The sequence below is a fragment of the Pezoporus wallicus genome, unplaced genomic scaffold (genome assembly GCF_028554395.1).
Source record: "Pezoporus wallicus isolate ANWC-B61680 ecotype Strahan unplaced genomic scaffold, APGP_CSIRO_Pwel_v1 contig_4012, whole genome shotgun sequence".
In the NCBI taxonomy this organism is placed as follows: Eukaryota; Metazoa; Chordata; class Aves; order Psittaciformes; family Psittacidae; genus Pezoporus; species Pezoporus wallicus.
In genome coordinates, this window is record NW_026637828.1 from 2,885,623 (window position 1) to 2,911,560 (window position 25,938).

The 25,938-nt window shown below is 50.3% G+C and overlaps 1 protein-coding gene across 4 annotated transcripts in view; it reads left to right on the plus strand.

Annotated features, from left to right (window-relative positions):
- Positions 1 to 25,938, plus strand: part of LOC130598519 (ankyrin repeat and fibronectin type-III domain-containing protein 1-like) — a 181,089-nt gene that overhangs the window by 94,569 nt on the left and 60,582 nt on the right. For all 4 annotated transcript variants that reach the window (XM_057408026.1, XM_057408023.1, XM_057408025.1 and 1 more), the window contains exon 4: positions 13,346 to 13,386. In XM_057408026.1, the coding sequence (XP_057264009.1) occupies positions 13,346 to 13,386 (41 nt within the window). The remainder of the gene's footprint in view (positions 1 to 13,345; positions 13,387 to 25,938) is intronic.

The following is a 25,938-nucleotide window of genomic DNA, read 5'->3' on the forward strand; positions in this document are numbered from 1 at the left end:
TCTGTGCCCCAGTACTCAGCTGGTTTCAAAACTGCTTGTCAATCTGATAGAAGATGAGCTCTGACCCTCATTCCCATCTCCTTGCCTTGTGCCGTTGGCATGGGGTCCCACAGGGCTGGTGGGAGGCACGTGGGGTGCTCCCTGGATCCTGGTGTGCCTGTTATTTCTGCACTGGAATGCGGACTTTGCTGAACTTTGAATGTCATTTAGTTTAGGTGAGGAACCAGCTCTTCTTGTGGTTTCAAATGTGACAGCACGTTGACCAGGCATCCTGTGGGATCAGATTCTCCTTCCCTGTGAGGGTGCTGAGGCTCTGGCACAGGGTGCCCAGAAAAGCTGTGGCTGCCCCATCCCTGGCAGTGTTCAAGGCCAGGTTGGACGGGGCTTGAAGCAACCTGGTCTAAGTGGAAGGTGTCCCTGCCTGTGCCAGGAGGTTGGAACTGGATGAGCTTTAAGGTCCTTTGCAACCCAAACCAGTCTGGGATTGAAAATGAGTGAAAAGGGAGGATTTTACCCACCTCGGATATAACGCAGGGAAAGGGGGAGCTTGGGACCTCCTGTGCAGGGGATGCTGCACCTAGCACCCACATCCCCTGGTTGGGGCTGGGGCATCTCTGTGTGCTGCAGGTGGAGGAGACCCTGCGTGGCTCCAGCCTTACACCCATGCAGAGCTGACCCTGCACCCTCTCTGTTCCCTTGCTGCTCAGGAGGTCCTGAGCAAGAAGGGCTGGAAAGCTGCTCAGAAGCAACCTTCATTTAACAATCCCTGTCGGAGAGCTGCTTCCCTGATCCTGGCCAAGAAACATGACTGAACAAATAGGAGAAAATGAAACAAGATAAGAAAATTCACATTGCATCTAGAAAGGGCTTTTTAATTTGAAAAATCTATGGTGTCTGCTTGCAGAAATCTTAATTTCAGATCTAGTCTTTGGATGCAAATGTCGCTTTAAATAGATACTCCTGTGAGCGCGTTCTGGTGCCTTTTGCCATGTTGTTAATGCATTGCTCTCTCTGTGAGTACATTCTTGTCTCGTTTTGTATCCCCATGCATTAAATTGATAGTTTGGGGGATTACTGCTTGCTCCAAGATTACATGGGTGGAGTCCCCTTTATATGGCCATGCTGGTATGTCGTGAATTCGAAGTGGTGCAACAGAAAACTTGAAAATTTGGAACAGATAACTGTCTCCTATCTTTATATGGGAACATCAGAGTTTCTAGCTTTATTCTGGGGTTCTTGCCATTCCAAATATAATTTATTCTTTTACATAACTGTTTTCATATGATACACTCTGAAGAGCAGATAATGGTTTTGGGAGGAATAAAATCATTATTTTTCCCCCCTCCAAGGCTGTCTTCCCAATTAATCAGATTGAGAACACGTTCCAAAAATTCTGTTCTTTCCCCTCCAGGCTTTTTCTAATGTACTCAACTTATTCTGTAGTGCGTCTTGTGCTTCCTTTATGGAGTTTGCCTAAATATTTAGTGGTGGTTGACTGGCTGGAGCCCCTGTAAATACTTCTCATGCTGCTGCAGCCTCTTGCATGCCCGGGAGGCGAGCACAGGCCTGGCCATCCCCATCCTCTTCTCATCCCCCTTCTTTCTCCTGGCCTGCCTGGATGAGAAACAGGTGGTCTGGAGTGAACGGGTTCCTCTTTCCTACAGCATTGGGGTGGCGAGGAGATGCTGAGGCGCTGGCACAGGGTGCCCAGAGAGGCTGTGGCTGCCCCGTCCCTGGCAGTGTTCAAGGCCAGGTTGGATGGGGCTTGGAGCAACCTGGTCTAGTGGAAGGTGTCCCTGCCCATGGCAGGGGTTGAAACTGGATGAGCTTTAAATTCCGTTTCAACCCAAATCAGTCTGGGATTCTATGATCTTAACTGGGCAATGATGGGAAAAGTGTGCTTAGCACAGCCCTGAAGTGTTACCCTGGATGCTGAAGTCATATCTGTGCCCTTTATGCAGCAGTTTGAATTTGTAAAGTGTCTGTATAAATACAACCTCCTCACTCAGGGGCTCTCTCTGCTCTCCTTCATGACCAAACCACGCTTCCCTCTAGTTGGCACAGGACAAAGCCAAGGCAGCACCCGAGGAGTGTGTTGTAGCCTCCTGTGACCCACAGGTTGCTTAGATCCATCACCTCCCTGGGGATGAGCAGATTTAACATCTCGGTGTGTTGGGCTGACTGCTGGCCACCAACGAGGATGATGAAGAGGTCAGCTGTGAGGAGCACAATTATTTTGTGGTGGACATGTTCTGCAAGCACCTCTGCTGTTCCTCCAGGGTTAAGAGCAGTTCAAAGCATATCATAGTCATGTTTGCAACATGCCTTTGCTGGCAGGTACGAAGCCAGCAGCTGGGATCCCAGGAATGAGGATTTGTATCTACATAGTTTGACTCAGACATTCTATAACCTTAGGGAACCACTTTCTGGGCCAGAAGACTGAGAGAACTGCTCTCTCATGGTGTTTTGAGCTCTGGTTGGATGATGGCCAGTGCAGCGGCTGGGTTTTACTTGGTCCCCTGTGGACAGCCTTGTTCATATTCCTGCAGGTCCTGCGTTTGGGGTGGTTGTTAATAGCTCATTGATGGGTGGGTGACTGGCCCAGTTGGCCAGATCTTGCTCCTGCTCTGGACACCTTCCACTAGACCAGGTTGCTCCAAGCCCCATCCAACCTGGCCTTGAACACTGCCAGGGATGGGGCAGTCACAGCTCCTCTGGGCACCCTGTGCCAGCACCTCAGCACCCTCACAGGGAAGAGCTTCTGCCTAAGAGCTCATCTCAATCTCCCCTCTGTCAGGTTAAAGCCATTCCCCCTTGTCCTGTCCCTACAGGCCCTTGTCCAAAGCCCTTTTCCAGCTTTCTTGTTAGCCCCTTTACATGTTGGAAGACTGTTAGAAGATCTCCCCAGAGCTTTCTCTTTTCCAGGGTTTGGAAGGGACCAGCCATGCTGAGCCCATTCTTGTAGCGCAGGGTGAAGGGTGCAGAGGTGAGATGGTGGGTCTGCTCCCTGCCAAGGTGCTCCTGGGGGATCAGGTTCCTGGGACACCACCTGAAGTACCTTCCTGGAGACTCTCATGCTTGTGCTGCCATCCCCCTGCATGCCTCAGGGGCATGGTGGTCCCCAGCCTGAGGTGGCAGAGCTGCAGTTGGGGTGCTGACACACTCCATGCTGGAGGACAGTGTCATTCACTGCAGGCCCTCGGGGTGAGAGCTGACTGCTCAGGCACCAGTCTTTTCCCTTGCCTTTCCTTTTTCTTTTCCATGACAAAACGCAGAACTTCACCTATAAACCAGTGTATACATGTATAAGCTGGTATGCCTGAGGATTAAAACAAAATAAGTCATATTTCAGGGTATCCGTCAGTGCATGAATGCCATGTGGAGATCAGGCAACTGGCACCTTCCCAAAATGAGTCAAAAAGTTAAAAAACCAGGCTCTAGGAGCAACCCGGCCATGCTGCACCCCCTGCACATGCTGAGCTCAGGGCTCCACGCTATAAACAGCAGCATGTTCAGCTCCACATCATGGCCCTGATTCTGCAAACAGTTAAGCCCAGCTCCTTCAAGTCTCAGTGATAGTTTTCAGGCTGTAATCAAGAAAGAGAAGAGAACATAAGGTGGAAACTGGGGTGTGCAGCACGCTGTTGATCCCAGGCTGTGGGTGAACATAGAGCCTGGGGGTCTGCTGCTCCTCCCTGCACCTTTACCTGCCTAATTCAGGATCTGATGAATGGAAACATGGAGAGGTGCCCACGCCTGTGCGTGCCTGTCGCCCTGGATGATGTTGTTGAGCTGAGAGAGTTTACAAGCTTCAGTGGTTTTGCCAGTGCTTTGACAGGATCTTTCATTCAAGAGGAGCTCTGATGAGCAGCAAGTGCACGTCTTGGGGAGATCCTTCCACAAGGAGAAGCTCTGCAGTAAATTGTCTGTACGTGCGTGCGTCTGAATATATGCATGACTTAATTTTTACAGGCATGTAGCAGTACAAGGGGAGTCAAGAAAACAAAGTTTCCTGGATGAGCTCTCGGTAAAGAAATGCTTTGAAGTGTGGGTCTGCCACAGCGTGGTGTGAACTGCAAGGTATTTGAGGGTGAGCAGCTTGGCTGGAGGGAGCAGGGTAGGAAGAGGCCGGGGAGATGCTGGGAGGTGGGAAGTCAAGGGAAGGGGTCGTGGCAGGGGAAGGAAAGTTTGAGTGCAAATGGACTTGTGTATTTGGGGGTGTTGGTGTGTGCTCATTAGCAGAGTTGCTTTTTCTCCTGGTAGGAAGGCAAGCTTGGGGATGGAGCCGCTCCTCATTACCTTGACTGATGAGGAACCCAAAGATGGACCTTGGAGCAGCTTCCAGTTCCTAAATGGGCGTACAAGAAACCTGGAGAGGAGTTTTGGACAGGGGCCTGTGGGGACAGGACAAGGGGGAATGGCTTTAACCTGACAGAGGGGAGATTGAGATGAGCTCTTAGGCAGAAGCTCTTCCCTGTGAGGGTGCTGAGGCGCTGGCACAGGGTGCCCAGAGAAGCTGTGGCTGCCCCATCCCTGGCAGTGTTCAAGGCCAGGTTGGATGGGGCTTGGAGCAACCTGGTCTGGTGGAAGGTGTCCCTGCCTGTGGCAGGGGGTTGGGACTGGATGAGCTTTAGGGTTTCTTCCAACCCAAACCAGTCTCAGATTCTATGATTTATGTGCCAAATGGAAGGATACCGAGGGAGGAGGGGGATCGCTGGGTGCTGTGGGACTGGTGGGTGCCAGGGCTGTGCCAGTGTAACTTGTGGCACTGGGGTTTGGCTCTGTTGTTCCTCCTTGGTCCAATGCACACGTGTGGCAGATCTCTGCTCCTCTGCAAAGGATGTGCTCTGAGGAAGAGGAAGCAAAATTTAATGATGCTCTGTCTTGGCCTGGCCCACATGAGTACAGCCTGTCAACAGGGCCAGGGCAAGCTGCTGAGATGTGCTCTGGAGTGAAGCTGGTAATGGGGTTTGCTTGTCTAGGAGAATCCATCCCATCGCTTTCTTGGGGTCAGATACAGGTTGGGTTAAGATGAAGCCCAATTATTCAAAGAACCAGGTTTACATTTTCATTTCAGCCCCTAGGAGAACACCAAGATCTCCCCTCTTGGGTCCAAGATGTGAGGGTTGATGAGCAACCAGAAGAGAGCATTCAGCTTCTGGTGAGATGAGCTGGTGGAGGGTGGTGCCCACCTGCTCGCAGGATGATGTCCTGGCATGGTGAGGTGGTGGGTTCAGGCTGGAGTCTGAGCAAGGCTGTGGGAGGCAGTGAAACATGGGGCCTCTTCCTGTTTGGGTCTGTGGTGTCTCCAGTGGGAATTGCTACTGGGGGGACACAATGAGCTCCTACAGCTCTCAAGTGTGGGTTGAGCTGCTCTGCAGGGGGGATGGCTGCAGGGGTTCATTTCTGTTCCCTGGATTACCTCAATTTACTTCTCATGTTGAGCCATGTTCTCCTTCTCCTTCCCTGCTGAATGGTCCAATAGCATGTCGCTATAGTTCTTAGCATGTTTTTCACCTTCCACTGAACTCAAACCCAACCTCGATGAGCGTCAATGCCCCTGTGCCTGCACAGGGTTGGTGCTGTTCATAGGCAAGTGTGATAGCAGGTTCAGGCTCCAGGGCTGGTGGGATGAGCTAGCTGCTGAAGAATGAATGTGTTGGATCCATTGGCATCCTCCCCTGGCTGGGTCAGGTCTGCAGGGACTCACTTTCCTTCCTTGGAGCCTTTGGAGTTAAGGCAAGAGGAGGCAGGATCACCACAACGAGGGGCTGGGGCTGGCAATGCAGAAATGCTGGTGGCTTAACACATCTCCCCATGGTCTGCCACGGTGTTCAGCTTTGCCAAATGCCATCCTCCAACAGACCAAGGCCCTTTTCTTATTCCCAGTGGCACACATCCTTCCTCCTGCCCTTGAACCAGCCCTTTCCTTCTCACCATCAGGGCAAGCAGTGCTGCATCCACAGCCTGGTTGTTCCCCTGCCACCCAATTTTGTTCTGGTGTGACCTACCCTTTCTTAATCACCCCTCTTCTCTGTTCCTTAATCCCCCCCATCCTTTGGCAAGCAGGCAGGAGGGACCTGCTTTTCAGCAAGGGCGGCCTTCCGAGGTGCCCAGAGCTCCCTCCCAGGTGGGAGCTGCTTTGCAGCGCGGCCACATAGAAGGTAGGAGTTACCACCATGATTTTCAGCTGAGCAATCTTGTTTATCCAGCTGGAAATTCAGGTTTTGGGATTTGAGGGTTCATCCTGCCTCCAGTTCATGTTTCAGGGTCACTTGGGGCTGTACTAGCCTGGAGCCTGGGCAGGGCTGTTTTGGGGGTTTAGTGCTGGGCACAGGTTGTGGTGGTGGCTGGACTGGTGCAAGGGAGGAGGCAGCACCCCACAGCCCTTTGGTCTCTTGGCCAAACCCGTGCCAGAGGCAGGGAGCTGGAAGGGTACATGGTGCACCGAGACCTGGGGTGCTCTGGGTGGGTTGGCCCTTGTGCAGAGGGATGCTACTAGCTGGGTCAGGGGAATGGCATCTCCTTCCTCCTCCTTCCAAACAACCTTCTCACATCTCAGGCTCTGAATTTCATTCCCCTTCCAACAATCAGGCATCAAGTCCCGATTACTCATAACTGCAGCATGTTGCAGAGACATGGAGCTTGACAAACAGCTGTGCCTGAAAGCACCAACCGGCAGGATCCAGCGGTGAGGAGGTAGGATGGGTGGGATGGGCTCTGCAGCCTTGGTCCCCCCACCATGTCCCACCCTGGGGCCCAAGCGCTTGCTGCCCATGCCCAAATCCCCCTGGAATCCCCCTGGCTTGGCTTGGGAACTCAGCTCAGGGATGCTGGGGTGGGTGCTGAGGTCCTAGACAGTGACCATGCATGGATGGGAAGTTAGCAGCACAGGCCACTGTCGGCAGTGGCCCATTAGTTTGTTTTGCAGGATCCTGTTCTAGCATGGAAAATAGCTCATCCTCAGTTCTTATGTCTTGTGTTTGTGTGGGCATTGATTACTCTGGGAGTTACAGAGCCAGATTTTATTGGAATGACTTAAAAAGCTGCCACCTGCAAGCGGCTGCTTGTCCTTGGGGATTATTTTGGTGTAGTTCTAAATAATTGCATGAGGATCCTTCAGCCTTACTAATAACTTCGCTCTCCCAGGGACCCTGCCCAGAAAAGGATAAACTGAGATTATGCTTGGCAACATTTAGGAGAGGAAAAAGTACAACAGGATTGATGTCTGCTGGTGGGAATAAATAAATCATCAATACCTCTGCCTTAGCCCCTCCGTGAGCATCCGTGTTTCCAACCCCATGTCTGTTATCAACCTAGCTTGGCTGAAGTATGGAATTCAGAGCAGTCCTTTCCATCAGCTTCATCTTTTCTGTCTGCAGCATGTTGTGGTAATTCTTATCACGGACCAGCAAGTCCAGCTGTGGAGATGAGATGTCCTAGAGAAGCCTGCCTGTGGCTTATATACATTGTATAACTTGGGCTTGTTAAATAGATGAATTTAACAACTTACAAAATAGCTGACATAGTGCCTGAAATGTGAAATTAACAGAATAACTTCAGGCACTCATGTTGGCCCAGCCTCTCACAGGTTTGTGAAGGCCAAAAATGTCTTTGACATTCAGTACAACACGTAGTGTGTTAACAAAGGTGCTTTGCAGGGCCAAAGGGAGCCGGGGCTGCATGTGTGTTCCTGTGGTTACCATGGCCTGGCGAGGAGGGTTGGGAAGGGCAGCACTGGAAATGCCACTGAGAAAATGAGAAGTCTTCCTGCTGCTCCCTCCACTGGTTTTGATGCACTGGACAAGCCTTAGCCCAGATGCAGCTGGGTGTTGCTCTACTAGTTTTGGAGGCTGCATTTTTACACCTCCTGGAAAGGTGCTTTTTGAGAACTGGGACATGGGTGCCTCTGGCTAATAAAGCCTCTCAGTCCATCTTGCACCAGATAAAAGTACTGGGGAAGCTGGTGTCCTGTTGCCTTCCCTTTCCTCCAGAGCGTTTCTGAGGCGTTCCTGGGATGCTGCTCTTCTCTGCAAGCTCCACGGGCTCTGAGCATGTCAGGGAGAGGAGAGCATTTTCCACCACAGCAAGGGCAGCGCAAGCCTGGCTCAGGAAGAAATGTTTTACAAGGAGGGTGGTAAGGCACTGGCACAGGTTGCCCAGAGAGGTGGTGAATGCACCATCCCTGGAGATGTTCAAGGCCAGGCTGGAAGTGGTTCTGAGCAACCTGATCTAGATGAAGATGTCTCTGCTCACTGCAGGGGGGGGGTTGGACTAGATAAAGCTTTTAAGGTTCCTTCCAACCCAAACCAGTCTGTGATTCTATGATTCTTGTGTGGGGAGGGGCAGAGGGTAGCTGTGGAATGACCTTGAGACAACACTTAACCATACTGGCAGGTAATCCTGCTTCTTGGCAGGCTGCACGGAGGAGCTGTGGGATTGGCACCCACGTTTCCTTCTGCCACTGCCTCTGCCTGGGAGGAAAGAGATTAAAGATGGTGCCTGGCTGAATCTGAAAGAGATGGCACTTGGAAGGCACACACTAGGGGTGAGCAAGGTGCTTGGGAACGCCGCCAGGTTCTGAGGACATCATCTTGGACAGTGTCCTGGTGTCCCACCTCCCTCTCCTTGCCCCTGAATGCCAGAGGAATAGCGGTTGTTGCCTGGCAGGGTTTCAGTTGCTGCCATGCCCAGTTCCATGTGCAGGGTAGTGAGGATGCTCCTGCCCTTCCAAATGTCTCTGAGGTGCCCAGTCCCTACCGACACTTGCCTCTGTGTCTGGGCAGGAAAGAGTGGAGATGGGCGCAACCCTCGCTTGAAGTGTTTGTTTTAAAAAGAAAGACACGTGGATCAAAATTACTCTCTCCATTATTTCATTAAGGGATTTAAAATGTGCTTCCTAAATCCTGAGTCATCAATGAAATGAGCAAGTGAGGAGCAGCGCAGTAGGTCCCGCCGGAGCGTGACTCACACTGCACTGGGGCTTGGGGCTTGCGGGGGACTCATGAACCAGAGGATACTCTCTCCCATCCTCCCTCCTTCCCTCTCAGCAATGCCAAGAGTCTCCCTAGCATCCAGAGCAGCAGCAGGAGCTCTCTGGGAGCCCAGATCTATTCTGGGAGCTGAACACACACTCAGCCGTGCCTCTCTGGAGTCCCCTCCCATGCCCTGATACACAGGAGCCACCAGCAGACAATGCTCCTGTAGAAGCCTGTGGATCAGCCAACAGTGCAGGCATCTGTTTTATCATATACTTGTGTAGATTAAAGCCTCCAGATCCCATATCAGTTCTGGAGGAACTGGTCTTTCCTCCCAGAAATCAGAGGAAAATGCCAGGTTACCTTTTGCTCATTCTGGGAAGCTTTCTGCCTCTTTTAGTCCTCAGGCACAGGCAGAAAAAGGAAAACCAGGCCCAGCTCCCTGAAAGCCAGTGACTGTCCCCTCTGTGCTGGTTTATCTAGCTGGCTTTGTGCAGGCCCTTTGAAGCCCTGCTCTATCTCTCCTGCTGGAGTTGGTTCCAACTCAGTTTAAGTTCAGTGCCAAGACATTTTCCCTATGATCCAGGCTGTATGTTCCCTTTACCCGGCTCCTTTATGTCCTGTCCTTCCCTTGACTTCTCCATAATCCTGCTCTCCTGAGGATGCTACCTGATTCTGTGATACCCAGTGTGGTGAGACAGGGGTGGTGGCTGGTGGCACTGTCACAGCCCATGCTGCTGCCCCTGGGGAGATGCTTCAGCTGCTGCCCCTTTGTGCAGGCAGCTCCTGCCCAGAGCTACCCATCACCCTGGGTGCTTTCAGGTGAATACCCTCAACACATCAGTGGAGACCAGCTCCCCTGCTTGGGAGGATCTTTCCAGGTGCTGCTCTGAGCTCTTGCAGTGCTCCTGGACAGTCATAGAATATAGAATCATAGAATAGTTATGGCTGTTGTGATGTTCCTGCCCTGGGCAAAATGCCTTGGGCATGTTTTTACTACAACTATATCCTGTAGTGAACTGCTGCACGGTCAGGCCAGCCCAAGGTGTCCCAAGGTCTCCCCCTTCTCACCTTCTTCCTCCTGCCAATGGCTCTGCACTGCTTTACTTGCATTTATCAAAGTATTTGGTTTATCCTCTACTTGGTCTGTTAAGCTCGGTGGAAGGTCCCTGTCTGTGGCTGCTGTTGTGACACCACGTATGCTCACTTCTTCTTCATGAGGATCTCATTTAGAGGCATTCAAAAACGTGTTCTTGCCTTGGTCTTCCTGCTTGCCCTGACCACCTTCTCCTGCCCAGGTATCACCGCTAACAGCTTCCAGAAAGCTCTGCTCCATTTGTTGGTGATTCTTGTGGCCAAGTGCTTTCCTGCCACTCTCCTGGAGCTCTCTGGATCCACAGCCAACTTGGTTTTCATAGAATCCCAGAGCAGTTTGCGTGGGAAGGGACCTTAAAGCTCATCCAGTCCCAACCCCCTGCCATGGGCAGGGACACCTTCCACTAGACCAGCTTGGTGCAAGAAATGCAACATGGTAGGATGGACCTGTGTAACTTCATCTGACTGCTGGGCATAGTACCTTTCTCTTCTGGGAAGAGTAAGGAGGCAAAGGGCTGTGCAGGGGCAATATGGGGAAACTGAGGCATGAAGAGGGAAGAAATGGCTGAAGACCAGACCTTGGGGTGGTGGTAAAGCCAGGAGCTGATCCACAGCTCCTGGCCTTGCTGCAGGCCCAATTCCTTGGACACGTTGCTGTGTCACACATCTGCTTTTCCTCCTCATGTGCTATTTTCTCAGAAAGCTTTAGTCAGCTATTTTGGCTATTCATTGCTGCATTGAGTCCCTGTTTCACTGGGGTGTTTTCCCCTCTCCACAAAATTAATGCCTCTCTCTTATTCCAGATATATAAAACCTTCTCAGTTTTCTTTGACTGTTGAAAAATAATTGCTTGATAAACTTGAGACAGCCCCTTCTCTCAGCATACTTGTGCAGCTCATCCTACTCATGGCTCATAGCCACGGTGCTTCCTGCAGGACCTTCTTTTTCCTGCAGGACTTTCTTTTTCTCCCAAGTTTCCAGGTGGTTTCCCATCATTATGGTTTGGCTTCAAATACCTGCACCTTCAGGAGGTTAACACTTGTGGCACCCATCACTGCTGCAGATTCTTTTGTCTCCTGGGCTGGGAATGCTGGTGATAGTGATAGTTACCCCAGTGCTTTAGAAAGGTAGAAGAGTCTCAATGTTGTTTTCTGCTGTTACTAGTTACCAGAAAGGTCAGGTGCTGTCTGGACCTTGCTATGGGGTTGATGGGACCACGGGCCTCAGCTGCGGGTGGAGGGTCTGACTTGGGGCATGCTGGTTTCCCACTTGTTGTTTCAATAGCACTGAGGAAGCTGTTTGCAAGTGGTTTCTCCTCAAGTATCATCAGTTCTCTGTGATCCCTGCTAACAGAGATAGCAGAAGGAACTGGATTTGTCATGGCTTGTGAACCTTGTTGCAGCTTATCCATAGTTTGGGAACCAGCATCTTTGTTTTTAGGTGTCAGGTTTAAATAAGTAAGGAAATATCTCATGGGAATGCTGTGTCTGAGGAAGTGGAGGTGTTCTGCACGTGCTGTGGGCTTGGAGGACAGGTGCTATTGCTCAAGGCATGTGCAGTTACTGCTGTGCTTGTTTCTCTGTTGCTTCAGGAATGCATGGAGTGGTTGAGGAGATCTGGGATTTCCTGGAGATCGCCCAGTCCAACCTCCTGCTCAAGGCAGCATCACTGCACTGGGTTCTCCTTGATGCCCATGACCATGTGGACATGACCATGCCCAGCTGGGTTTTGAATGTTTCCAGCACCTCTCTGGACAGCCTGTGCTAGTGTTGGGCCACCCCATACCAGTGTTTGGCCACTGATCCCATAGGGCTTTGTGGTGGCTTCTTGCTGCTGTCATGTCAGAGGCCGGGAAGCAGTGGGGAGAGCCAAAGGGTGCTTGTGTAGCGCATCCTGCTAGTGGTGGGGATTGCGCAGAGATTTTGCGCACTCACATGGCAATTGGCAAGTGGGCAGATGAGATCTGCCCACCCCAAGGACTGCTCCTTGTGCGCTCCCAGCTCTATCCCAGGATGGAGCTCTGGTGTGTGCCCATGAGATGTGTAAGAGGACAGTACATACCCAGACGAAGATACCCTGCACTGCGGGTTTGGCTGCAGCTTCCCCATGCTGGTGTCAACAAACACCTCCATGCTGTGGGAAGGGTCAGCCACCACCAAACCACGGTCCCATCTCACTGGCTTGGCCAGAGACGAGGGGATGTTGTGGCGACTGTGGATCACCACCAGCTTAAAAGCCGGGGCCCTCCTCTCCCTCCTCGCTTTTCAGTGCCAGGGTGGGAGCGCTGGGCTGCTTTGGAGAGCGCCGGGAGAATTCCGCCCCCCTCATTAGCATTCGGCCCCGCTGCTTTGGCGTTCAGGCTCGCCATTGCCTGGCAACCACGGAGCAAAACTACAACAGCAGCCCCAGAGTCCCATCGTGCTTCCCGCGAGCGTGCACTCACACCGGCACCCGCCTGGTGCCCGTGCAGGGACCGGGAGCAGAACCTTGACAAGTGCTGGGGCCAGCCCGTGATGCTGCCCATGGTCCCCCAGCACAGCACAGCACAGCACGAGGGTAAGGACCATCCCCAAGAGGAGGAGGAAGAGAGGGCTCTGACGGTGCAGTGGCTTTGCTGACACTCAGATCTGTGGTGTCGGTCGGTCTATCTCAGAGCTGCCTGTGCAAGCACAGCCTGTGCCTCTATCTTCCTTGGTAGCGGGGGCCCGTCTCTGCTTGGCAAGCAGAACTGAGGTCTCAGGGCAGCCTCAGCCATGGGTGCCTCTGGGACACGGCATGTTGGGGTACAGACTTGGGTGCATGTGGGTGCCTGTAGCCCTGTCAGGCAGTAGGACAAGGCACAGCGATGGGTCCGTGCTCTCTGTGCGTGGCATTCACATACCCTCGTGTGCATCCAAAGAAGGGTCTGTGGCATACACATACCTGGGTATGTGCCCAAAGCAGGCCTGTCACCCCTGGGTTCCCCAGGGGAGTCCCCTCCTAACATAAGGGGCCGTACTTCTGCAAGCGATGGGAGATGCAGACATGATGCATGCATTGGGTTCAGACCTAATGCATCTCTACACCTCTGCTTTGACTCTTCATTTTTACATTCTTGGCTGCCTGGCCTCTGCCCACAGCATGTTCACTGGCTGGGGTCCTAACTGCCTGTCCAGCCAGCCCACACCACTGGGCAACCAAAAGCACATGCCTTCTCCTGTTCACCACATCTTCATCAATGATACTTGCTTGGCAAGAGTTAAAACAATACATCTGTCTTTTGTGTCTTGCAGAGCCTGGGGTCAGCAGACAAGAAAGACTTTTACCAGCCAAAGTAAGTGCCAGTAGCTGTGGTGAGTAATTGCATTGAAATTCCCGGTTGGTCTATATTCCCGAGCAGTTCTGTGGCTTGCTAAGATTAGACATTTCAATGTACAAGAACAGCTGCTGCAATTACACAAGTGAGGATAACAGTGGAAAGGCTGTCAATCATTTTGGGTTTCGGGCACATGCAAGTCATTTGGTCAGGTCAGAAGGAATCACGACAACTTGACTGAGTCTGAGGGACAGAGCTGGTGGCTGAGAGCAGGGGAAATGGAGGGGTAACCTTTCCCACCTCTGGCTCCCTCTGCTTCAGGTTTGCACAGCTGAGCTGCTTTGGAGAACTGAAGGGTTTCATTCTCTGTCACAATGGGCTGATCTTGAAGCATGTGTCCTGCAGCCCATACTTTGGCATTGATGCCTGCCGTCTTCCATCTGTTGTGTTTTGTAAAGCACAGTGAGCAGCAGGGGTGAGAGGACAGGAAGTGGTTTTCTGGAGCCACCATATTCATGAACATGAACAAAGGACCTGCAAATCACCCCACTAACATAAGCAGTTGGTTACTTAGTGCGTCCCTTGTCCATGGCTCTGAGCTGCAACAGTCCATAAGCGAGAGCATGAGTATGGGGCACTTACAGCTGTCAACCTCTGGGACCTGTATTAAGATGCAAGCAGAGCATTGCAGTAGCAGGCCAGTTGTGTTGTTCCACCCAGTGTGGAACAACCAGTGTGTCTCTTTGCCGGAAGTATATGTCCCATGCCGCTGTTATTTAAATAGTGGCAAACTATGAAAAGCCATGCTGAGGTTTGGCTCTGGTGGCTGTGTGTGTGTGAGTTGCATGTGAGACTTTGTGTCGATCCTGCTCTGTTACGGAAGTGAACATCTTCATGTTATCACTTTTTTCTTTTGAAAAAAAAACATCATAGATTGTTTTGAATTTGCAGACAGTGCTTTGATGTGCACCCTTGTCAAAGGAGTGTGTTTCTGGAAGATTCAGAAGGAATTGGGCTGAGGAGATATCTCCTCCAGAACTCACTGTCCTTCTGCACTTGGTCTTCCTTTGCTTCTCTCCCAAACACTCCTGCAGAGCTGCTGCCCAGTGGTGCCTGAGCACACAGCGAATCACTGTAGTTCGAGTCACTCTTCATGTCTCTGATACATTTGAAGTCATGTCAAAGGCTGGAAATGTCATGAAATGTTATGGAGCCGCCTGCTCGCTGTCTTGGTGTGCAAGTGCTTGGTGCATTCAGGTTCTTCAGTTACCTGCTGGTTCCTTTTGCTTTATTCCACCAGAAGTTTCCTAGGTGTGTACTAAAAAGTCTGACTTTGGGGAGCTCCTCTGTGGCTCCTCCGAAGGCTGTGCTGATCGCTGGCTTCCCAAAGCTGTTGGCAGCTAAAGACTACTGGAAGAACAGCCAGAGCCATTTCCCACCTGTTTAATCTCACCTGGCTTTCTGGGAGATCAGAGGCATATTCCAGGAGGCTATGAAGTAATCGTGGATGCAACAACAAAATGAACAAACATTTGTTAAAGGACTTATAACCATGTTTTTGTGACCTTTGACAATAGTCTTCCAAGATCTTGGTGCTTCTTGCTGTGATGCTAGAGTGTGTGTTCTGACAAGGAGGCTCAAGGGATCAAAGCATCTCTCGTGTCCCTATTCCAGATGAAGCTTTTTGAGGCTTTAAGTAAGAGCTTTGAAGGAAATATGTAAGTAGCTCCTACTCTTTTGTTTTTCTGGGGTGGTTTTGGTGCTCGTAGCATCAATTATAGTGCTACTTCTATAGCTCGTCTTACCAGAGAAATGAAGGGTGTTTCTCTACCTTCAGTGGGAGAATATGGGCTTCCATTGTGGAGCTGTTGAGGGTAGAAGGTCTTGTAGATACAGGTTGCCTTATTAGTGTTGACCTGTTTGTCTGTGCCATGACACTACAGGACCCCTATGATTTGTCCAAGCAGTTTGTGATACCAGCTGTGACTTGACTAATCATATATTACAGTGTTCCTCAGTGGCTCTTTTGGGGTTGTGACTGGCAGGGTTTGTGGCTGTGATGCTGCCTGGTACCACTACCCTATCCAGCCCAGCTTTCCGATCCACCAGCGGAGGCTGGCACCATTGCTGCTGCAGGCACACCTGCTTCCACTGCTGCAGCCCCTCTTCACGGCTGGGCCAAGCACCTTAGGGAGTCCCTCAGCCTCTGTCAGGACTGGAGCTTGGTCTTCCTCAGCAGAGAAAGATCCCTGGCAGCTGCCAGAGGCCTGGTGGACTTCAGAGAGCTTGGGACAAGTCTAGTAGTGAATGGCTGGTCCTGTAGACCCTGTGTGCCAGACCACATTGGCTGTACCTCTGCTTTTCCTCTTCTGTGCTTCAGAGGCAGGAGTTCGCCCTACCCATCAAACCCCTGCACTGCAGGAGTGGGGTTGGAACATCCCTGCTCTCAGGCTGGTGTGTTTGGGCTCTCACAGCAAACCCAGTTTGTAGAAGAAGAAAAAGGAAATACACACATGCCAGAAATCTGCGCTGTGGGGTTTATCATCACTTAACCTAGGAATGAATCTTGCTCTGTTCTTGCCATGTTCAGAAGCTTTCCTCCTCGTGTTTCCTAAGTGCCTGGAAAAGTCTAGCACTCATCAAGGATATGGAGAAGTGTCTACTGTCATGCACCAGCCTTTCATGGCCTTTACCGAGGCTCTTCCCTTCTGCCCAAAACATCCAAGAGGTTTTAAGGTACAGATGCACATTACATCACTGGAGAACTGAATGGACTAGAGATCGTCTTGGAAAGAGCAGGCCCCCAAATAGCTCCTGTAGCTGAAACACCTGAGAGAGGAGCCTGAGAATGGCCATGAGTCCATCAGCAAGCCAACACCTGCACAGGCTTTCCCACCTGCATTAGCTCCTTCAGCTGTCTCATGTGGACAAGTACAGATGCCTTTCTGTGTTTCCAAAGCAGGTTGTTCAGATGTCAGAATAGAACAACAGGCCCACTGCGTCTGGGATCTGGCCCATGTTTATAGGGACCAGGGAAGAAACACCTCTTGGGCTGAGATCAGCCCTGAGCTGCTTACTCCTTTGTCACGCCAAGTTTGGAATGCAGCTGTAATGTTAGAATATCCAGGCTTGTAGAGGTCCTTCCCTGTTTCTCACGGAGGTCCTTGAGTGCTTTGTCAAGACAGTCTCCTGAGCAAGGACCTGCTGGCTGGAGACCCAGGGACTCCAGGCTCAGAGACAAGAATAGGCCCTCCTGGGGCAGATGCTTTTGCTTAATAACTCTCCTGCCATGGCTGGTTGGAAGACTTCAGGAGCTGAAGTCTGGTGTGTTTGCTGATTTCCCCTGGCATATATTTGCTCTTTAGTGTCAGACACTAACTGGGACTCAGTTTCTAAAAAACCCAGAAAGAAATGTTGGTGATAATACCAACCATCAAACCCTTAGCAAATGTAGACTGGAATATCTGGGTTTAATTAAAGTGTCACTGATTTGCTGCAGACGCTGCTGGTGCTCCCTCCTCATGCTGTCTCCTCTGCTGAGAGCAGTGCTCATCAGTCAAGAGAGTTGTCACTGAGGAGCAGTTAATATTTGCTAGGCACTAGAGGTGTCAAGAGAGACACTTCTGTAGTGACACAAAATGCTCTCCACTGATCTGCTTCTTCAGTCCCTTGGGATATGTGGCTATACTGAAGAGACCTGATGTCTCCAAGCCCATTCCTGCTCCAGCAGATTCCTACAGCCCTTCCATACAGGCACCTCTCTGGCTTTGTCTCCATTCCAGATTAAAGACTGCTGCTCACCTTCTGTTCTTAAGCCTCAGATGTATAAACACACAAGGAGCCTTTGAAACCACCTTACACAAAGCAGCAGCTCGTGTTTGTTTTGCCTTGTAGTCTTTGTTACGTCAAGATGTCTCTGCAGTTAATTCATTGTCAACCTGCTTTTAAAGCAGAACATTTCATCTCTCAGACTAAAACCTTTCCATGTCAGCATTTAGATGAAAGTGAGCGTTTTGCTGCTGGATCATTATCTTGTAAAACCACAGTGTTTTAAAGGATCTAGAAATCGGTATTTACGTCTTGGAAGTATTAAAGGCCATCATAATAAGCTAGATGTGTTCCTAAGCTGGGTGTTCATTTCATTGCCTCCTTAACTCAGACTTAATTGTTATAGTAATGATGATAATAACACATTTATGCTACATGATATGACTCCTTTGGTAATGGCTGAGAGTCATTCAGCTGGGGTGTTCTTCACGTAGCTCAGGTTCCCTTGCAAAGTGCCAAGCAGTGGGAGGAGGACACACAGAGAAAGCAGGGAGTAAGAGATGGTGCAGATAAGACAAGGGGAACGGTGGCAAAGGAGGAGCAATGCCGAGGCTGCCCTTCTGTAGTGAAGCCATGGGGTACTCAACACTGAAAGAAACTGCCCCAAAAATGCCTTCGCAGGGTTGGATGATTTTTCTCCCAGCTTCAGTTGTAGGAGAGGATGAAGCGCTATCCCCAGCATCTTTGGTGGCAGTGGGAGGGCAGAGCAGTGGGGTGGAAGAGGTGTTCGGCTCTGTGGGGTAGGTGCCCCTCAGAAAGGTGCAGGTTGGCAACTGAAGGGGAGTGGAACCCTCTAGAAGGGACCATGAGCATAGGCTCCAAGCTTCCAACCCCAAACCCTGGCTGAGGAAGTTTTCTGGGGAGTCGGGGTGTTAACTCAACATGCGATGGAGCTAAGTAAAGAAGATTATGATGCTGGCTGGGGCTAGCAGCTGGGACTGGGCCACTGAAACTTTACTGCAAGCTTAGAACATATTTCCTCTGGGGGAAATGGATTCAGAGCCTGAGGTCCAGGCAGGTGGAGGGGCTTTAAGCCTGTCCGAGTGCTGGCAAAGGAAGGGAATCCTGGAAAGGTACTTTGGTGAAATGTCCTGGTTCATCAAATGCCAGTCCACAGGTGGAGAGCAGAGCTGGTTCTAGCAGAAACGGGTCATGCTGTGGCAGGGAGTTGTATTAGACATTTGCAGTGGGTGCAAGAGACTGGCTGGTGATCCAGCCTCTGAACAGTTGTGCAGCTTTTCTTCTGGCCTTTAGGAGGTGTCCCCTGCTCTGTGGTGTGCTAATCTTTTAAGCTAGAGGTGGTCCAGTCTCTCCCAGTAATGCCTTCTGGAGACCTGGCTGATCTGGGCACGGGTCCTGCTGAAGACCACTGGGTTTTGTGGAGTATGGATGAATCCAAATCTTACTTGTTTCCTTTTTTACTGCTGGTTGTGTCAGAGTGCTCACCCTGGATCCCTACATGTCCTGGGGCTGGTGGTGCTCCACACCCAGATTTATGGGGATGGAGATGGCACCAGGACCCTCTATAAGACAAGTTAAATATCTTGGCCTGAGGGAGGTCATAAGGAACCACTTGGTTTCAGCAGTCCCTTGAGCCCAGGGGACAGGAGAAGGAGTTGCTGGTGCTGGTGGAACCCATGCTGCCCTGCTCTGGGTGCCCACTCTTGCTCTCCAGCTGGGAACAGCCCTCCCAGACCTGGAGGTAAAACAAAGTTTTAGTTTTCATTGTTTCTGTGCAGCTTTTAATGTGTTAAGTGAGGTTGCATGTAGGCTCTCACTTTGCAGGTTGTCATAGAAACTTGAAGGGCTTTTTTCTCCTATCCCCCCCAGCCCTTTTCTTACAACCAAAGCAGAGTTGGGTTCCCCCCCATCCCCTGTAATTTCAGTTCCAGTACAATTGAAAACCTGCCTGGCCCTGATTCCCTGTCCCTGGCACTGCCACATAAGGACTTGGTGTCTTTATGTCATTCTTCCTTCTGTCCCAACTGAAGGGTGCATGGTCCTGCAAACCAGGCAGGTTTTCAGTTGGGTGTGCTTCTGTTCCCATGGAGAACATCCCACTGAGATTGGGGCTGATCCTCAGCCCATCTCCTATGGTGCCTCATGGTAGGAGAAGATCTCCTCGCTCACCCTGAGGTTCCTCTCCTAGCTGCTTCTTCTGAACCAATGGAACTGAGTGTGCATGGCCACTTGGTGACAGTTGCTGGTCCTTTGGTGAAGACACTGAAATGGGATCTGCCTGCTCCAGTGGCCTGAGCCCAGGGCTACCTTCCCTTCTTGTAGGATGGGAGAACAACACTGCCAGCTCAGACCTGAGCCCGGCACAGAAGCCTATGCACCAGCTGCAGCCCTTTCACATTCACTCTGCTCCTCATTAATAATGAAAAGGGAATCGAGCGTGGGAAGATGGGCATTTTTTAACACAATAACCAAGGCTGCATTCTCCCTTGAGCGAGAGAGTAATGTGTTTGCTGCAGTGAGTCAACACGGAGATGCTTTTAACATGGGAGGTAATGCTTCCACCCACAGCAGCCATTGGTTCCACAGCTGGGTGCCAAGAGGGAGAAGTGAGTTGAGGTGTTCCCCAAGGTGCCCAGGCAGCACTTTTTTTCTGGTTTTTCTCCAAGAGCTGTGAGAGATCCTTTCCCACACACTTTGTTCCTGGCATGAGGCTTGACAGGGACTCCTCACAGGTGGTTGAACTTCTAGCTGTGTTCAGTTCTGGGCCCCTCACTACAAGAGAGGCATTTTGGTGCTGGAGTGGGTCCAGAAAAAGGCAATGGAGCTGGTGAAGGGTCTGGAGCACAAGCGTGATGAGGAACGGCTGAGGGACCTGGGGGGTTTAGTCTGGAGTAGAGAAGGCTCGGGGGGACCTTATTGCTCTTTGCAACTACCTGAAAGGACGATGGGGCCAGGAGGTGGCGATCGGTCTCTTCTCCCAAAGAAGAAATGATAGGACAAGAGGAAATGGTCTCAAGTTGTGCCAGGGGAGGTTTAGACTGAATATTAGGAACAATTCCTTCCCCGAAGGGTGCTCAGGCATTGGAACAGGCTGCCCAGGGCAGTGGTGGAGCCACCGTCCCTGGAAGTGTTCACAAACCGTGTAGATGAGGCCCTTAGTGACATGGTTTAGTGGTGGGGAACGGTTGGGCTTGATGACCTTAAAGGTCTTTTCCAACCTCACTGATTCTATGATTCTGTGATTCTATGATTCTAGCTCTGAACCTCGCCTTCGTGAGCCGGCACCTGTCTTTGCTGCTCGGTGCCTCCCTGCTCCTCAGCGCTCCAAAGCCAGTGCTATCCTGTGAGTCACCCCTCTTCATCATAATGCATGCCAGGGGTTATCCTCAGAGCTCCAGTTATCCGCTGGGATTCATTTGTATGGGATTTAGGTGTGAAAGGGTCTGGGATCACGCCTCTTGGCTTCCTGTGTGCTGTAGAGATGTAAATGCTGCTCACATGCTTCTCAGCAAGCTGAAGAGTTTGTGATTGAACTCTGAGAGGGACCTAATCCTTTGAGCATCTCTGAGAGGTACCTAATCCTGACCCGAAACTTGTTTGAGCTTGTTGGGCTTCAGCTCCCAGGCCCTGGCTCCCTGTGTGTCTCACTGGATAAAAGAAGTTGGTTCTGCTCTGGTTTGTGGAGGGGTGGCAGAGTTTTTGACAATAAACTCAATATAGCTCAAATCTTTTGCAGCAGGATAATTTCTTCAGCCCATGGGTCAATTTTGTGACTCATCCCTTCAGCCTGCTTTTTCCATGTCCCCTTCTAAATGTGGGGACCCGTATCACTGGAGCACTTCTGCGTCTGTCTGAACAGTGCAATATGTGTAACTCTCCTCTCCCCCAAGAACTGCATCAGCATTTTTCATCACAGGATCACATTAGAGCCTTGTGTTGGGTTGGTCACCCATGATGACCTCAAGCCTTTCTGGAGGCTCTTTCTTGTCTGGGATACAGTCCATGTTCATAAATACGGTCTGAAATCCTTCTCCATAGGTGTGTCATTCTGCATTAACATATACAGTGTTTGAATGGGCTCAGCATTACCAAGCAACCCACATTTCACTCTCTCCACATCAATATTTACTGTTACATCAATCTTCCTGTCAGCTGCTGATTTTTTGGGGGTGAGTATTTTGTATTTTCTCCTTGCTCATCGATGAAGGTGTTGACTAGCATGCTCCCTGTGAAGCTCCATTGACAGTTTCTGATTGAGACTTGTCAGCCATCTCTTCATAATTTAACTTGCTTTATTGGTACTGTATAGTCCTGTCTTCCAAAATCAGGATGTCAAGAAGCACTTAGTGCACTCTGCCTGCACAGCACTAACGTATGTGGTGCCTTTTCAGCTCAGCCTATGTTTGTTAAAGAGTGACATCAGGCTCATTTGATGAGATCTCTGTTCAACAAAGACCCATTGAGTGACTTTAATTATAACTTACAGCCTTTAATTATTTCTTAATTTAATTCCAGGTGAGCCCTGCCTTCTGGGTCTTATATCAGGCTGACCATTTAGTAAATAACTAGGTCATCTTCACTGCTGGCTGGGAATATTGCTGTGAAGGATTCATTTGCCATCTGAACGTGGCAGCTCCAGGTTTGCTCAAAACAAGCAGCAAGGCCCAGAAATCCCTCCCCAGCTTTGCAGGGACATTATCTGTGCTGGCTGCTTAGTGTATTTGGTTTAGTGTATTTGGGTGCAGGTGAGTATACTAATGGTTTCGGAAAGCTTCATCTCTGCTAGAAAGTACTTCACTACCCTTTTTCCCCAAACACAGAATAAATATCTACTGAGTGTTTGCTTTTCCTGCATCATTATGAGCAGTCCTACAGTCTCTGCTTAAAAATGGTCCCATTGCTCTCTGGAAAGGGACCTATGGCTAGAGTGTGTGTCTCTCAGTAGCATATTGGGCATCTCCAGCCATGCATTTTCCCCTCCTTTAGTTTCCCTTATCAGTTACCTACACATTGTATTTTTAAATTTGTATTGGCCACTCTTTATTGTACATTCCAGTTCCACTTTTTAGCCTTCATTTAGCAAAGAGGATTTCTAAGTGAGTTTTCCTAACTATGAAATTAGGATTTTACAGACATTCAGTGCATTAACTTCTGTCTTGAAAAGTTATCAACTGCAGTCTTTAGAAATGCATGTGGTATTTTACTGCTGGCTCCATGAGTCTCCTGGTGTGTGTGACTCACAAACCCAAGTCCTTTGTAACACATTATTTCTTTCAGTCCATTAAGAACATATATTTAAGGCTGAGCTCCTGTGCTGGCTCAGGTATGGTGTACTGTGCCTCTTCCCAGTCCTTGGTGAGAAGGTAAATGTGTATTTCTTCAAGAACTGACTGCTAAAAGGTCTGTAGTTCTAAAGAAAAGAATATAATGGCATGTACTGTAAACACTGAGTGCCCTCCTCTTTCTTCCCTGCCATCCCTCCTACGCAGACTTCTGATCATATAAATAGTCATAGCAGGTTTCAGTGATGTCAAGTGTGTTGAATTTCTGCCTGTGAGTGAAATTTTCCCATTCCTCATGCTCCTTTCTCAACCTCACTGCCTCACATCATCTCAAGAGCTTGCTGCTTTGCCTATCAGCACAGCAGGAGTAAGGGCTCTGATACTCTGTCCTGGAACAACCACAGATTAGGGATCTTTTTACTCAAATGCTCAGTTCTGGTGTTTTCTTTCCATGCTTTCATCTGTGGTGCTAGTCACACAGCTGGGCCACAGAACCATCAGCAGCAACAGCAGCCTGCTCTATCTTCAGCAGCTTGTCCTCACCTAAGACCAGCCTCACCAGGGCCAACCTGAGAGTATCTGAGCACTTTGCAGTGTGGCAGCACCGGAGGTTGCCCTATGCTCACCTGCCAGTGGTGCTGTTCTGTAGAAGAGCATCCTGAGCCCACCGTCAGGCATCATCAGTTGGGAAAGACTATTTGCAGTGTACTTCCAAAGTGATCCACTCTCTTTAGTGACAGGCCAAGGGGGAATGGCTTTCACCTGACAGAGGGGAGACTGAGATGAGCTCTTAGGCAGAAGCTCTTCCCTGTGAGGGTGCTGAGGCATTGGCACAGGGTGCCCAGAGAAGCTGTGGCTGCCCCATCCCTGGCAGTGTTCAAGGCCAGGTTGGATGGGGCTTGGAGCAACCTGGTCTAGTGGAAGGTGTCCCTGCCCATGGCAGGCGATTGTGACTGGATGAGCTTTAAGGTCCCTTCCAACCCAAACAGTTCTGTGATTGTCTCCAGCATGGTTGTTTGCTGCTTTGCACTGGTATGCACCACAAGCAGAGCAGGATATATGCTGTGGGTGGAGACCCTGCGCTCTGAGCCACCTGAGTTCCCGAGAAGCACAGATTGCTGGTGGTGGTGGAAATAACAGCATTAACCTTGAGGGCAATTGGCTGGGTCCCCAGGCTCTGGAGTTGGTGTTTATCCTATGGCTCTTTGCTCTGGAGGGATAATCAGGCTGAATACACTGATTTACTTGGTCTGTACTGAGAAGACTGTGAGGAGACATGTAGATAACACCAGTTTTCTCAGGGAACAGGGTGTTTGGGGACATTAAAGGAGGAAAATGCTATTGTCTTTACTGCATCCTGACAACTCGGTGTGTGCAGATATCTCAGGCTTTGAGCTTTTCTGCAGGTTTCTGGCATTATCAAAGACAGGATTCAGAATAGCACAGTGACCCCCAGAAGACGTGCAGTGGGAAGGGACAAGGGTGCAGGTGCTTGGTTGTGTCTTCAGGCTTGGGACATCATGTAAAAGGGCATCACCTCCAGCATCACCATGTAATTTATGGGGAAATTAATTCTTCCTCCAGAAGTGCCTCATCTCTCCATGACAGCTAGCTCAGATCTGTGCCATCAGTCTTGCCATTTATGGCTGTCAACACATCCAGAAGGTATGACTGAAGGTAGGCTGAGCCTATAATAATTACTGAAGAAACACTGGAGAATGGTATTTCTACCTAATTAAAGACTTGACTGAATCAGGCTATGGAAAGTACAGGGAGATAGACCTTGGCAAGACTTTGGCACATTCTAATGAGAGGTTGTGGGAGGCTGCTAACCCTCAGCCACAAGAAAACACCTTCTTGCTGCACGGTAAATGGAATTGTGTGCACTGCTTTCAGGAAACAGGCTGGAGAAGGAGGCAAAAGGAACCCCAGGGCCTGCAAAATCCCATTTCCATATTTAAAAATAGAAAAGCCAAACCTTCCAAAAGGCTTGAATGCCTAAAGGAAACTTCTGGAGCTGACAGCTCTCAAACAGGAGCTGTTACAGGTTTTTCTTTGTGGTATGATGTAAGAAGGAAAAAGCACCCAAGCAGGAAAGGCTCAGCTGCATTCATTCTGCCCCTCAGATGTCAGAGATGCTTATTACTGATACAGCTATCTCATTAGAAAGCTGAAATACAGCTTCAGCTTGGGGCTCCTCATGACCTAGGCCCTACCATGGAGCTGTGCAGCATTGCAATTTTCCATTGCATGGGAAGTCTTGCCAGAGTCAGCAAGGTAGTTCTGTGTGCCCTCTTCAAGCACCAGTTTGGTCATCTGTTTCCCATTGTGTTCCTCTTCTGTCCTTCTTTTAATCAAAGCTTTTGTCCTGGATCCTAAGCCACCGTTTGGCAGATCACAGAACCACAGACTGATTTGGGTGGGAAAGGATCTTAAAGCTCATTCAGTCCCAAACCCCGTGCCATGGACAGGGACACCTTCCACTAGACCAGGTTGCTCCAAGCCCCTGTGTCCAACCTAGCCTTGAACACTGCCAGGGATGGGGCAGCCACAGCTTCTCTGGGAACCCTGTGCCAGCGCCTCAGCACCCTCACAGGAAGAGCTTCTGCCTAAGAGCTCACCTCAATCTCCCCTCTGTCAGGTTAAAGCCATTCCCCCTTGTCCTGTCCCTACAGGCCCTTGTCCAAAGCCCCTCTCCAGGTTTCTTGCAGCCCCTTTAGGCACTGGAGCTTCTCTAAGGTCTCCCCTTAAGGAGCCTTCTCTTCTCCAGGCTGAACCAGCCCAGCTCTCTCAGCCTGGCTCCAGAGCAGAGTTGCTCCAGTCCTTGCAGCACCTCTGTGGCCTCCTCTGGACTCACTCTAAAAGCTCCATGTTCTTATGTTTCGGGCCCCAGGTGCGGGCTCAGCGTTCCAGGCAGGATCCAAATGTGTGGCCTTAGCATTGCTTGTCTTGCGGGTCTTTCAGCTCTTGGCAACAATCTTCCTAAAGAAGGTACAGCACAAGAGCTACTATCTCCATATGTTTCCCTTGCTCCCAGATGTTTCCAGTAAGCTTTGGATGCACAGCATTTTGACCACCTGTGTGAGGGCCAGGTTGCCAAACCTGGTTGTGTTGGATACCAAATCTGCCATGCGGCTGCTTGGTTTTGCCATTTCCAGACCAACTGGATGGCTCTGAGGATGAGGAGGAATCTGCTTCTTGGCTTTTATGAAGCTTCTGTGTCCCTGGGCTCCTCACAGCTGGTTAGTGTTGCTGAGAGTCCTGGTTTCAACCAGAAACTAGTCTCAGACTTCTAACCAGTTTCTAACCATCTCAGACTGATTTCTAGCTGCCCTAGTGTCGCTGTTGCAAATCACTGGCTTCACAAGTGATGAAGCCGATCTCTGAAGGTGGGGAGGAGGCAGCATGGCTGCTGCTGAAGACATCAGTCCTGCTTTATTGAGAGCATCCTGTGGAGGTCCCACCTTTAGCATTTTGTTGGCTGGCTAGAGCCACCAGT